The sequence below is a fragment of the Struthio camelus genome, chromosome 7 (assembly GCF_040807025.1).
Source record: "Struthio camelus isolate bStrCam1 chromosome 7, bStrCam1.hap1, whole genome shotgun sequence".
Taxonomy (NCBI): Eukaryota; Metazoa; Chordata; class Aves; order Struthioniformes; family Struthionidae; genus Struthio; species Struthio camelus.
The window spans coordinates 32,136,482-32,151,714 of record NC_090948.1 but is presented as its reverse complement, the minus strand read 5'-3'; the positions used below and the strand labels follow the sequence as shown (position 1 = coordinate 32,151,714).

General features: G+C 36.5%; 1 protein-coding gene across 2 annotated transcripts in view; it reads right to left on the bottom strand.

Moving 5' to 3' along the window:
- NRG3 (neuregulin 3) overlaps window positions 1–15,233 on the bottom strand; it is a 427,522-nt gene that overhangs the window by 235,660 nt on the left and 176,629 nt on the right. For both annotated transcript variants that reach the window (XM_009688061.2, XM_068950622.1), the window contains exon 2: window positions 12,421–12,550. In XM_009688061.2, the coding sequence (XP_009686356.2) occupies window positions 12,421–12,550 (130 nt within the window). The remainder of the gene's footprint in view (window positions 1–12,420; window positions 12,551–15,233) is intronic.

Sequence of the window (15,233 nt, the reverse complement as noted above, 5' to 3'; positions counted from 1 at the left end):
AGGTTCGTAAAAAGCAAGCAACCCAGTTACTACACAAAATATATGACAGCAATAACGTATGTCTTCAAGTGCCTGCCTTCTTCCAAGCCCCTCACATTTTTTACTTTTCAATAGGGCAAACTAATAAGCTAAAAGCAGCTATCTCTCTTAATTACTTGGCTTTATTCTCAGGGATGTTTCTCATTCTGTAAATTCACACTGGCAAAAACTACACAGTGCAAAAGCTAGAAGAATAGATGCTGCAGTAGATGTATGAGGAAGCTAGTGACAGAAACACAGCCAAGGCCATAATTAGACTTAGCCAAAACACAAGGCTTCCTGTCCTCTGGAACAGGCCAATCAGAATCAATGGGTCAGTGAGGCAGAAACCTTTGTGAGGGATGAAGGCAAGCAGAAAAACAACTGTAAGAGTCACGCAACTGTTCAGAAAAAAAAAACTTCCGTCAGTTCAGCAGAATATAAATTACTTTGAATAAACATATATCAACAATATCAACACTTTTTGACAAAACCCCGTTAATTACACGGAATTCTGGGCACAGAAGAGTTGACAATTCCAAAGCTCCAATATGCAGAGCTAAACTCTCAGCTCACTCCAGCTGTAACAACAATTAAATATTTGATTTTTTTTATTATTATTTCACTGTCAGCTCTATAGATACCCACAAGCAGAGAAACATATCTTCTCTGACGAAATCATCAAAAGGGTCAACGAAGTAATGTTAAAAAAAGGAGAAAATCCAAAACATTCCTCTATTCCGCTTGCCCAGGACAGCAGTAGTACTGGCCAGGAGTAGTAGGGGAAACATTTTAGGTTTTGTCCAAACGTTTTTTTTCTTCCTCAACATCATGTATTATTTGAATCAGTATTTTAATACGGAGATAACGCTCCTCTTTGAACCCATCTCAGCACACCTTTTCTTTATTATGAGGAGATCAATACCTTATTGAGACATACTCTGCCAGACCAGCTGTAATATTATGTTCTTCTGCTGCTCAGTTAGACTGATTTAGTGCCTGTTGCTTGAAAGCTACTGCAACATACCAAGTGATTTATAAAACAAATAGGCCATTGTTCTAATAAGTTAAAAATTAGATAGACCCTAGGCAACACAGTAATGTTAAGTTTCAATGCCTTCTGCACTATTTTTTGAGTTAGCAAGTTATGTGGATGCAGAAGCAATTTAGTATGAAAACAGCAGTATAGATTTACACACAACATTCCCTTAATATATAATTTTCCTAAGTACACAAAGACTTAGACAATTCTTGAATACAAAAATTCTATGTTTAGGCATTTATCCTCATTTAAGTGTTACTGGCTTATGAATTCATTGCATTCCAATTTTTGTTTTCCATGTTATCTGTAAACTAGCTCATCACAAATCCCATTCCTAATCTTTTCCTCTGGAGTATTCACAGACTGGCATATAGTCACTGTGCTGCCCTAACCCTGTTCTTCAGTCTGCAATCACACTCTCTGTTGGTAAAGTTGCCTAATACTTCTTATGACTTTGGCAAGGCTAAATGTTTGAAATGAACTTTTCTCACTGGAGAAGAAGAAAAAAAGAAGTCTGGAATAGACTCATGTAATTAAAATCTTGTACTTAAGCATTAGAATCATGGTGATTTTGTGCACAGATCATATCCCTGTGGATCTGTTAGTAAAAACTAAGGTATCAGAAATTTTTATCAGGCAATGATAACAGTTCAGTGAGAAAGGTAAAGGTCCTAAAGTGAATACGATTCTGTGTTTAGTCCAAGTTTTTCTTCACGGTCATTCACCTCTCCAGCAAAGAATGGTGACTTAATAATCAATTTGGGACCGCGTATAATACCTACCGCTTCCCTTGAGCTTTCCATAACAAGTAAAATTAGCAAGCTTTTAGCGATGATATAATCAAAAAATAACTACCAAATCTTAGAAGCAGCACTTTAAAACTAGCTTTCTAATTCAACCACCACTGCTGATACCTAGAAGGCTTAAATTACCTTGCTTGGGAAAATCTTCAGAAATTTAATATACACATATTAAATAAAATATTATGGCTCTAGTCAGGAAGGTGCAGACTCATGATACCCAGTTAAAGCCTAGCAGAGTCTTATGGTACTTTTCAACAGACACATTAATGACCTTACACCATAAGGATTTTCTGACAAGTTAAAGTTCCATAGTGTATACATTGACCTGTCTGGGAGGAGCAGGAGGATGTTTTTGTTTTGTTTTGTTTTTTACTTGCTCAATTGCAAGCTGTGGTACGTAATCAAGTATAGCACATTCACAGACCATAAGCAGTATGCTAAGCCACATAACAGAAAATACGGTGTTCAGATACTTCAGATCTTCTGGTTTGTTTCCACTGGGAACTGATTCTGTGTTAATGGAGATTTAAAAAACAACAAGAAGCTATATATTCACTCCTGAGATGATCAACTTAAAAAACAGATGAGCAATATACATACCATTAAGGTTAGAGCATCTCATCTCTTTTGGGTATTTTAACTTTGGAGGGAACAAACTACACGATACCTAGGAGTTATTACTACATATCTCTGTGTTTTAAGAGTTTAGTAAGAAGTTAGAACAAGGAGGCATTTTGATTCATCCTTTCGTCCTCTTTCTGTCAATCCACAATAGGTTTTTGAAGATGAAACGTTTTTACTAGCTAATGGTGTGCAGAAGAACTCATCTTGCTTATCAGGCCAAAATGGAATTTTAAAAGTTTTACGTTTTAGAGCTCTACTGTAAAAATTAATTTTAAAGGCATATAAAAAATTCTCTCCCCTGTGATTTTTATTACAGTCGCTGCTGAGTTTTAAGCAACAACCACAATGCTCTTGGTTTTCCTTAGCATACCTGAAAACTGAAAGCAAGCGTAACTGCTGCATGGCTGGTCTACGTGGATGCAGCCAACAGAGAGAAGCCAGACTGAATTAGTCTTCTTTTTCCTCCCTTAAAAGCGAAATTTGCCTGACAAACATCTTTGTTAGAAAATTCTCATTAGTTAAACTTCACAGATCCGGAATTCAAGAAATCTAAAAAGCATCAGGAGAAGAAAGCTGGAAGAGTTAGCCTGAAGAAAGGCATACTGTGGGGAAGAAAGAAGATAAATACACTGTAGAAAGATGTTACAAGCAGTAATGTTCTCCACATCCATGCTGAACAGAACAAGTAGTAACAGGCTTGAATTTCTGCTAAAAAAGCATTAGACTGGACTTCAGGAAAATCTTTCTGATGGAAGACAACAGATCAGACTATATGGCCTAGTGACGTTACAAAATCTCCAATCTTAGAGGACTTTCAAAGCAAGTCAGACAAAAACCTGTCAGAAGTTAACTATCTTGGAGTAGACACTAAATGACATCCCCAGATCCTTTTCAAGTCTGTTTTCTACGATTCTGTTAAGGATCTAAGATGACAAAACTCTACAATGAGGAGAAAGCTCCAATTAACAGTAATAGTTGAAAATAAGACTGAAGAAGGGCACAGCAAGCTTACAATGTAAAAAAGCCTTTTCTTATTTCTCAAGCACATATTGCGTATATTGCTTTTTATGCATGTCGTCTATTTTAAACACAGAAGCAATTCTAATAAAACAGTATTCCTCTTATTAAAATTACAGATTCAGTATCACTATCATAGATATACATTCAGCTAATGTTCTACACATCTGACAAACTGATGTTTCCAAAGATGTTTGCTTTCAACTTTGGAAATATTTATACTGCTTGGACAAGCTGTAACTTTGGAAGGGCTAACAGAAATACAGTGTGTGAAGGCAATGATATGTCCCCTCTCCATTCTTTCAACAAGTTCGATGACAGCCAAGAATGCTTTCCCAGATTATTTACTGACGATAATCTGCCATGATGTGCACTATAACAATCGAGGCTACAAACACATAAACAATCTTTTTAACTTAATTTTTGTATATCCTTAGTCATGACTGCATAATTACCCTATCAAGTAATTCCAGATATTTCTACCTTCTCTACTCCACTATCATATTTATATTTATACAAGACTATATTGGCACATCATAACTATCTTAAGTAACCAGGTGTCTGATCTCAAATTCCTATGCTAATACAAGCAGCAGGCAAGTTATTACTCTAGGCTTCTGACACTATCCTTTAGAACTGCATTGTTCTGCAAAATCTTCAGTTTGCTATCTAAGGAAGTTTCTGATAAGGTAAAAAATAAAGCCCAAAAGATGTTTCACTACAGCCTTCTGGAGATACATGTGAATATCCTTTATGCAAGTCTGCTTCTTGGATACTGTTGCCAGTTTGCTTAGAGTCCATTCCTGCTCACACTGGGCAACTTCAAGGAATTTGTTTTGTCTTCAAATGACCAGCTCATCTCTTTACCACAATACCTGTATGCTAATTTCCATTTTTTGACCTGCACATCCAATCTAGATACCTTAGTTTTTGTAACACTACAGAATTCATCATATTTGCCTCCCTTCTCCTCTTCCTATTTGAGACAGTAGGAAGGAAGGGTTTTCTTTGCAGAATAAGAGATGAGTGAACAGAAGTGAGTACTCATGGATTAAAATGTATTATTTGTTAGTAGTTTGATATAGTTGGCATTTGCTTTTATTTCAGTCAGTCAATTAATTGTCCAGAGAGTTTATTTCTTCTGCTAGTAAGATTTTTTTTTAAGCAAATCTTCTGGGGAATGTATGCAGAAAGGATTAGGTTGGAAATGCTATTGCTATCAGTGTACTGTAAACACTGCCAAGGATGAGAATTTAAACAAGTGAGAGTTCAGATATTTGCATTACACACTTCACAAATTCCTTCTTGCGTACAGGAGGTAGAACCAAAAAATGAAATTTATTTCCAAGTTAATTTAAAGGCAGGATTTGATGGCAGAATATTTGCATATCTTAGCTTCAAGAAAGATGCAATATGTGCTATTGATATTTGCACCCATACTTTTAAAGGTTTTCTGTTCTACAGATACTTTATTCATTGTGTACCATACCACTTTTCATTTGCAGGGTTTGGAAGGAAGGGGAAAAAACAATTCTTGTAAAATGATGAAACATCCCTTGGAGTAGGGGGATCTTCACCTCTGCAATTTTTCAGCCTTTACAGCTTCATCTTCTATTTAGTTCCAGGCAGCATATACTGAGTAATAGGTTTCTGTAGGTCATACAGCTATCTTCCTTCAGATCTGAGGAAAAGGTAGCAGTTTAGAGACAGTTTCTTCCATGCACAAATCAACTTTCTTCACGGAAGTTTGTATTTTATACAGAATGGGTTTGAGTCATCTCTGAGTGGAAATATGCTCTTCTATCAGGATGCCTTACTAACCCTGGATGACGAGATATAGCTTCAGAAACATGTGGGCACTAGAAAATGTGGTGCTAAAAATCTAAGATTCCACCAGCTTCATGTGTTCTCGCCAATGTAGCATGAGAATAAATACTGGCACAGCATTGTTTTCTGATCTCCCAGCTAGGCACCAAGTCAAGAAATACAAGAAACACTAGCATACACAAGAAAAAACTAACTCAGCTGCTGAGCTTGCACTCACATTTTTCATTTTTATAAAAGACTGTATTAAAATGCAAGGTTATAACCCAGCTATTACTTCAACCAACTGAAGAGATCTTGCCAAAATCAAAGGGAATGGAATTCGGTCTCTTCCACCTCCCCAAAGAGAGATAACGATTTACTTTAAAGCTTTCAAAAATATTTGAATTACAAATAGTTCTAAAAAAAAAAAAAAAAAGGTACTTCTCTATATTTGGGAAATAATCATGTACATGCGTAGAAGAAAGAGAATTAACATTGTTTGATTCAGAATGCGTGTCTTTAAAAAGCACTAGGCTGAGGTAGGGTCGGGGAGGACTGCTAAGCCTGTAACCATTTTTCCATCCTTTATATTAATTGAAAATGGATTTATATTAGCCTTTTAGTAGTATTTTGGGAAGAAAAACCTAATTTCACAGGTTTTCAATCTTTTATTGACTGGCACAAGTTCAAAAATAAATAGATACATTCTCTTATGCTTTAACATTAAATTTGGATGCTTATCTGTACACAATTTTTCCTTTATCTCTTCTTTAAGAATTTTCATTAATATTAATTTGAATAAAAATTTCAAACAAACAACATGAAATGCACTTTTAATATTATTTTCTTGCTCTGAAGATTTGCTTAAATCAAATGAATTGCATAGGTGAATGAAGTTAAACTAGCATATAACTTAAATAACTGGGCACGCATTTCATTTGTACAGTACTGTGGCTTTACCTTACTCCTCTTGACCGCAAAACTGCATCTTCATTGATAATTCATAACCTGAAGCTAGTGTGCAAGTTTGAGGACTTGAAAAGGAACGGAATCAGAAAAAAATCAAAGTTTCTGACACAGAAATGATTACCAAATCTCACCGGTTGAAGGTGCTAAGCAGAAAGCACTAAAGAATGAAATACTATGCATACAGGCTATGGCATCTGGATGGAAATTAAACTTAAAGCTGTCATGAAACAAAAGCTTAGTTCTATTTTGCATTTATTTTTACTGTGCAATTAATTTTTCCACCCCAAAATAAGACTGTTTTCCAAAAATATTTAAGAAGGAAAAAGTGGGTAATAGATGCTTTGCCAGTGATTTCTTGGGAGTGTGGATTTCAGCCAGACCTTAAAAGTTATTTGAAGAAATAATACAATATCAGATTTTCACATCAACAGCAAAATCAGTAATCAGTAATAATCACTAATTATTGCATTACTCAAAAAAGCACTTAAGAGTTAAGTATAGGAACTTAAGCATGTGCTGAAGGGTGAATTTTTCTAAACGCATGAAGGGCGATATCTGCCACAATAACATCTGAAATATAAACTCAGTAACACGGCTGCATTGAAACACAGTTTTGCAGATACTTACAAGTAATTCAACCTCATAAGACTTTTCAATTTGCATACATATTATTTCAAGCTGAAAATATTTTCTACAGCAAAAGTTATGGAAGACTGAGGAAGGGAAATATCTACCAAATGTAATAATTCATTGAAAAAATTTTAAAAGAAAATCACTGTAAAATGAAGCGTTGAGATTGTTATTGATTAATCAATAATTAAGATACTTGGACAAGAAGGTTTCTCAACTACTTCTTTCTTTCGATGTGGAAGCAGGAAACAGATGTTATTATGTATAAATGCTTTACGTTAATATCACATAGTATGTTCTTGCACAATTTCACCAAGGAAGGATATTAAACTCTTTACAAGTTTTTTTCTTCTCTTTTTCTTAAAGCTTATACATGTATACACATAAGTTTAGGTTTAAAAACTTTTTGGTTTTTTATTAATTGCTTTCATTCACTTTTATTGTATGCTTATTCCATAGTATTACACTTGGAGGGTTTAAATTTTAAAGGAATATTAGGAAAAGAATATGGTAACCAAGGAGGCACTGTTTTTATGCAAGTAAAGTTTAGTCTTTGGAAAATAATTTAAGGATAAACTGATTCTAACTAAATGATCTCAAATCTTACATTCTGATTATATGAAATTTCAGATCAAATGGTAAAAACCATGTAGGATAGATTAATGACCGAAGTAGTGATGATTCCTAGTTAATACATACCGACACAAGTTCATCAGGTGCCTTGGCATTTACATCAGATTTCTTCACAGCTACTACCTAAATTAGTTTAAAAGGATAAAACAGGCATGTGGCAGTAAAGTCACGCAACCTTTTCCTCAAATTTCAAGGGCCAGAAGCTTGAGAAACGATAAACAGGAGGTTTTTTTTCTTTTTAGAAGGAAAAGAAATACCTAAACCTAGACAAGAAAACCGTGAGCTATTCCAATAAAAAGGGAGAAGTAGTGAAATTGCAGGATTGTTACTCATATTACTCAGAAAAACAAAGGCTTTAATGTTCTTGCTTTTTGCTAACACGGTCTTGAACACATCAGTATAGCTGAGCAGGTTCTGCCCTTGAGCTGCGCAATTCATGTGATGGACTTTTGGCCAGAATTTGTGCTTCCTAATTTTCTATAGCCCTGGGTTTTGGAAGTATCACAGTCATGACGCTTCAGGCATTAAACAACTGTATCTGAAGACAAGCAAGAGTTTTAAAAGCACTGCTGAATAAGTGGGTGATGTAATAATAATGCAATCTATATACATACATATATATCTATATATAGAGGGAGAGATATAAACACTTTGGAGGAACCTAATGGGGTATTTCAAGTTCACCTCAGCTTTTCTAAAGTAAACAGCACAGCATTTCCAGCTGATGATGTTTGCAACTACTCAGATATGATCTAGATAATTTCCTATAACTGTGCTCATAAGACAGTAATTTGCATAACAGGTCTGCTAATCACCCTTGACACGGAAAGCATCCTGAATTACAGCACAACTTACTTTTCTATATCGTTGTAGCTGTACATTTGGTCATCAGCTTAATACAATGGATTTTTCTTGATGAAACTAACCTTGTAATACTGTGACATCAATGAAATGCTTTGCTTATTCAATGCTATTCAATAATCAATTATTTTCAGGTTTTGCTTTACTTGTAAAAACTACACCACAGATCATTGCCACCTCCAAAATTTCCAATGCATACACAACAGTCTCAATGGCTTCTTTTGGAAGAGAAATTTAACAACAGTGCAATCCTCTTCTCCTTTCTAAGTTTCAGCCACTCATTCATCCAGCCTAAATGAGTAATCAGGAGAGAATAAAAGGACTAAGCAGAAAAAGTGACAGAAGGATTAACTCAAAAATCGGAATGGCTTGAGTTATAGTCTGTGAAATAAAATTGTACATAGACAAAACCACAACTTTTTTGTAAATACTGCATTGGGTAATATCTGGTTAAATGCTAGTATGTCGGTACTGAGTGCAAACTTTTTTTGGTTATTCACGACAAATCAAGTGCCCTCACCATTCAGCTTATGTTCTCAATTCAAGAAGGCAATCCTGTTCAAAAAAGAAACTTCAGCATATGGAGAAACTAAATATGAAGTTTCCCTACTGCTGACCTATTCTATTCTTAAACAAGCTAGTGTCAAAACCATTCACAAAAATAAATATTGAAGTCACACATTTAAAATAGCACAAACAGCACCCTGGGTATTTTCTTCATTACATGACCATGCTGGAGATCTCTTAGTTTAATCACTATAGAAATTTCCATCAAGAGTCATGGAACAAAATTACAAATTCAAATAAACATAGCATTATAGATTTTGAAAACTATTCCAATTTCTACATTCTTTCTCCAGTTGCCATCTAAGCTAAAACATCTCATCACTTCAAGACAACTCCGTTGAGGCGGGCAAGAATGGAACATACATGAGGAGGGCTGCCTCAGGTTTCCTCATGTGCTCTCTTCCCAGTGGTCTCCTGCAGCAAAACCTCCTTTCTGCCCTTCACCAAGGACACATACTGGTGCGGCTCTGGAAAGTTACAGGTTCTCCCACTAGACAAGGAATGTATCTCATGATAAAAAGTTACAGAGCCAGCTACCAACATCATTAGGCACTGCTGGAGTTCAACGCGCGCTTACCTCCTTCTGTAATCCAACAAGAGCATGATGAATTCTGTCAACTATGAAAGGTGCCTGAACTGCCAGTTGAGATCGTCTTATTACTATCCAGTTTGTACTGGTAATACTGTTCATGAGGATACAGGAGAGGTCCAGGATCTCACCCAAATATTTATTTTTGCTTTAACAATAGCTTGCATATGTATCCTTACACACGTACACAAGGATATTGCACCACCATCTAAGCATATCATCTGCTAAAGCTCTTTAAACCTGACAAAGTAGGACGCAAACTTTTTGCTACATCAAGGTCTCCTGTCTGCAGCTGTTCTGCACGGCAAATTCCCATTTCAGTAAATTGGTGCTCTGTTCCCAGAACAGATGCAAAAATCAAACTCCTAATGAGAGTATACAATGCAGCTTGATTCTAAGAACAAAGTATCATTTCACACTCTAAGTCTTCATAATTCTGTAGTCAAACTATTCCTTTAATTGCAATGGGAATTCCATAACCCTTTCATTTTCAGGGAAGATTACTTTTTTCCTAGTGAGAGGACAAGTGCTGTACATCAATGCTGTATTTTTCAATATGTCTACACTCTAGCTGTTATTTCAGAGCACGGTTCTAAGCTATAGATAGAAAACCAGCTGTGTTCCACTCATCACAGCACTGGTCCCAAGAAATAGACATGTTAGTGAGCAGAAATGTGAATCCTAGATCCAGAATTTGAAGGTCACAGTAAAGGGTTACCCTTCAAATTGGACATCAAGATAATCTGATTCTATGTAATAAATAAAACACTAAAAGTAATTAATAATATACATATCAGCATCATAAAATGATTCAGAAAGAGTTGCTGCTTAGTGTTAAGTGTTAAGGTCCTTTTAGAATTGAAAGCATAACTAACCACATTTTAAATTTTAATAAAAATATGTATCTTCTCTTGCTATAGAAATTTTTATTGCCATATACACATCTTTCAGATTTCCTCACTTCAAAGTGCCAACTGAAATAAACGAGTATTTAATTCCCAGAGAGCGTGCCGATGCCCAAAACTTGTACAAGTGATGCAAGTCTGTAACACACAGGAGCTAACAGCTTCACAAACGATAATCATACTTCCCTGTGGAAGAACACCACAAGAGATGATGTTGAAAAATTTCACTTTAAAATTTCACAGGAAAAATGAAAACTAAGTAAGCCAGAACATTCAGTTATGGAGAAGAGCTTGGATGGAAAAGCTTCTTGTCTTTAGTCAGAACGCAGCATTAGAACCACATTAGACCACGTGAAAGAGCTTGAAAGTCAAAAAAAAAAAAAAAAAGAAAAAAAAAGAAAAAAAAAGGCAGCTCTCTTAGGAGATTTAGTCCTTTGGATGTTTAGTAGTCTAATCCATACAGCTTACTAAAACAATCTGCACAAACAAATTTGCTTACAGAAAAAGACCTACCGGTCTAATTAACAATTATCATATTTGTTTCCCCCACTGACACTAATTTGTATCAGTTTTGTCTAGTCTAAATTTTCTGACTATGGAAAATGCTCCAATATTTGAATAATATAATACCCTTGTTAATAGTTTATGACACCTCTAAGAAATAATGAAAAATTAGACAGAAAAATCGGAGAAAACAGTACCTATAGTTTTACAATGGATTTAGTGGGAAAACGTCATCCATTTCCACAACTAATGACTCAGAATAATTAATTTAATAAGCATTCCATAAAAGAACAGTAAACAAAGGAAGAAATGAATGATTACTGAAGTAAATAAAATTGAATGGGAAAAAATTAGTAATGTAATATTAAAACTAAAAATCTTGGGAATATCCTTCTGATAATCAGATTTGTATCAGTCTTCAAAACAACAATTTCAACTTCCAAACCAGGCACATATGATTTTGTGACAATTTTACTAATTGCTGAACTTTCATTGGGATTTAGCAATTTAAGTCCCAAATAATTCAGGAAAGCTTCCAAGTATCCTAGGTGCTATCTATTATTTTTATCAGCTATATCTATGTATTACGATGCTCAGTTTGGAACTCATGCATATAAGCATCTTAAACATACATGCTGCATGCCAAATACATCTTAGAAACTTAGAAGTAGAATAAGTCATTTGAATTGCTGGAGCTCATTTTGGACCACTTCTATTAAAAGATTATTTAAATGTTTCAGAATCTTTTCTTCTTCTCCTCTTGAGGAAGATATTAAAGTACTTCTTCTGGATGTCAACCCTTCTTATTGGTTGCTACATGAAGAACAATTATATTTCGCAAACTGGTTTTCTTTTCTGATTTCTTAAAACATATGCATTTAATATACTAATAGACATTAGCAACAGAAGTACAGTACTATAAAACTGCGCAACATGTATATAGCAGGCTCAGATGACTGACAGTCCATTTTATCTTTCAGTAATTTAACATAAGAAACCCTAATTCTTAGAACTAAAAGAATAACTCTTCCCCTTCCTCAACAAACAGTGCATAAAACTATTGTCAAAACATTACTTCAGGTACCAAAATAAAGGACTCATTTGAACAACTAAAGGAACTTAGGATTTGAGTAGGTAAAAAAAACAAAAAACATTAACACTTGCTTATATGAATTAAAAATAGATTACTGAAGGTTAGTCTTATCTAAAAAAGCAATCAAAATCTTGCTGTCTGCATTTATATGTTTGTATTTACAAATATTACAGATTAGGCAAAAAAAACACACAAAAAAACAAAAACACACCCACAGCAACATGAAAACACTTATCACTATCTAGTGCAAATTCCATTGCTTTATGCACGTTAAATTCTAGGTCTGAAGGTTTATTCTCCTAATACTGTACGCTTGGATAGAAGTTTTGTTTTGTTTTTTTTTCAAGCAAGTGACTTACCGGCAGTGTTTATGTGATCCTGTTAAGGTTTCAATCACAAAGCATTCCCCTTCATTGAGACAATATGCAAGATCCTTGTCTTTGCATGGCTTAAAGTGCTCAGATCGCTCAGTGGAATATGTTGTAGTATCTATGGAGAAAATAAAAGGGGAAAGAGATGCTGTAAGGATAAGCGTAGAACGTTCTTAAAATGTATGTTAAATTTGGTGTCAGTAACATCAATTGAATAAGACAATCCAAGTAATCAAGAGATAGCAAAAGCGCAGGGCAAGCGAACTTCGATGTGACTGCAATATTTTTTTCAATTAAGTTTGTTAAAAAATTCACAAAACCAATCTCATATTTGGAAATATTAGCAGAAACATTGAACTAGATTGCAATAACGTGGGGTATGATTTCAAACCCAGTGAGCGTGCCTTCTGAAAGGTAGATAGACTTATTTTTTCCTACTACCCTATAATTTTAGGCAACAATGATTTCCACTTACTTCCCTGAAGAAATCAATGTAGGTTCACCCTCTATTATTCCGAATTCTTTAACTGTAACAGTAAATTATTTTTTCATATTAATTACTGAAATATTTTCTATAAATAAAATACACAAGCTTTTGAAATAAAAATGAGTAAAAATAATTAATATTGTAACAACCTTAAAAAAACCTGAAAACTTAAAGACAATGCTAGTTTGAGTCACAAGTCACAAAATTGGCTTAGCATTAAACTAAAAAAGATGCACCACAGACTATTTCATTTCAGGTACTTAATCTGTAGGTTTCCTATAGGTCTCCCCCCCCCCCCCCCCAAAAAAAAAAAAAAAAAAAAACCAACCGTATTCCAAAAGAGTTGATTACAATTTAGGTCTTGTAGTTAAATCACAAGACCTGGTAAGACTGACAATATGTCAGGGTGAGCTATCATTCCTGTCTTCTAATTTGTCTCTTCGACACTTTCAAGACAGTTGAACTAATCAACAATACACTGAAGAGGAAAATGAATATCTGACAGACACCTCCCGAATCCTCTTCGCTACAGCCAGGATTTTGCTCATGAAGCGTGATTTTCAAAGTAGACAACAACTTCCACAGAGTCATCGTTCATATACGATGGTAATTCTCAAAACCTAATTAAATTTGCATTCGCTTCACTAGGACAAGGACCAGGATCTAATATATTAATAGATACAAAAGTCGTAAGAGAACATTTCATTATACATCAGACAGCTTATCGCCAAATACTCTCTTTCCTGCTGTCACAGCAGACGCCCGAGGACCCAAGCCCTGCTCCTCGCGCGCGGAGCTCTGCAAACCCAATGCCGGACAAACGCATTCAGTCTCTTTTTGCTCATGAAAAATAATAATATCAACCGAATTAAAACCAAAGCTGAAAAAGAAAACATACAAAAAAAAGCTTAAACACATCTCTGAAACAGTTCCGTAAGAACATCCAGATAAGCAAACCTGCATTCATAAAAGGATTAAAGAGATTCTCAGCTTTCTTCCTCAAAAAGTGACAGTTTACAAAATATTTGAATTCCAAAAGCTTTCGAAGTAACCACTTTTTCATTTTTTAAAATATTGTCAAGAAAACTAGTACAAGGTTTCCTTGTCATCCAAACTAAGCAAAGGAAGTTTAATAAACTTATATCTGAAAAGCTCTCTCTAAAAACCCGAAAAAGCAAATCCACAACCTGATCTTGGTAAATAACGCTTCCCCCCCCCCCACCCCCCAAAAAAAAATATTTTCGTTCAAAGTTTTCAGTTGAGGAAAAGACCCTGGAAATAAACTCTTAAGTCTCCCTTCAAACGCGCATGCAGATTTGGAAAGCGAGGTCGTGCGTTTGCTCCCTGGCAGTTCCTCGAAGACAAGGCAGGCGGGCACCTTTCAACGGCCCAAGGCAGCCGCGCTCACGGAGAAGGTACAAGCCACATCAACGCAACCAAGTCTCCAACGACGGCAAACAAACCGCGCGGCGAGACCGATCACACTGAATCTCGGAAAACAACATGAGATGCTTATACAATGCAAACAACGGCATTCACGTCCGCTGACATTTCAAGAACAATTGGGTTTTTATAGAACAAAAATAACCAATAACCAAAAAGACCCGGTTACCTTGTAAGATACATTTTAAACAGGGCCACTGAAACACGCCCCCCCCACCACCTTCCAGAACATTCTCCCGCTCTTAAAGGGGCAGGGGCGGCCGAGGGGCCCCGCAGCCGCTGCTGGGAAGGGCACCGAGCACCGCCGCATCGCCCCGGAGCCAACAGCGACGCCGCGGGCAGAGGGAGGTAAGAAAAGGGCGAGCGCGCGTACCGCTTCCCTCGATCGGCCTCCCCACGCGTCAGCTGCTAGGCTGCTTGGCAAGCCTCGGCACCCTTCGCCTCGTCAGCCTTCCGGTCCGTGCTGGCGCCCGCCATCGCCCTCGGCAGGGAGCGCGGCAACGGCCGCCGCCACCACGGTCACCTCTCCATCAGCGAGGGGCTCTCCCACAGCACCTCGCCCGCGCCCCTTCCCCACACCGCTGCTTGCCAGGGAGCGGGCAGGCAGCGCAGTATCGTTACGGCACTTCATGGGCCTTTATCGCTTTCCTCGTAGCTCATGTAACTGGTTTCCCCATTCCGTCCACCCTTTTATCTTTGTAAACTTCGGATGCTCATCAAGCACTGCGCTGATGCCCACACCTCTGAGACCGCGTGCCCCTGTGGTAACGGACAACTCCGAGTTCATCCTCTCGTTGTGAAGCTACTGTCATGTTCCCCCCCTCCCCGTCTCCCTGAATTTCATTTTTCCACACAGAATTTCATCTGCTGC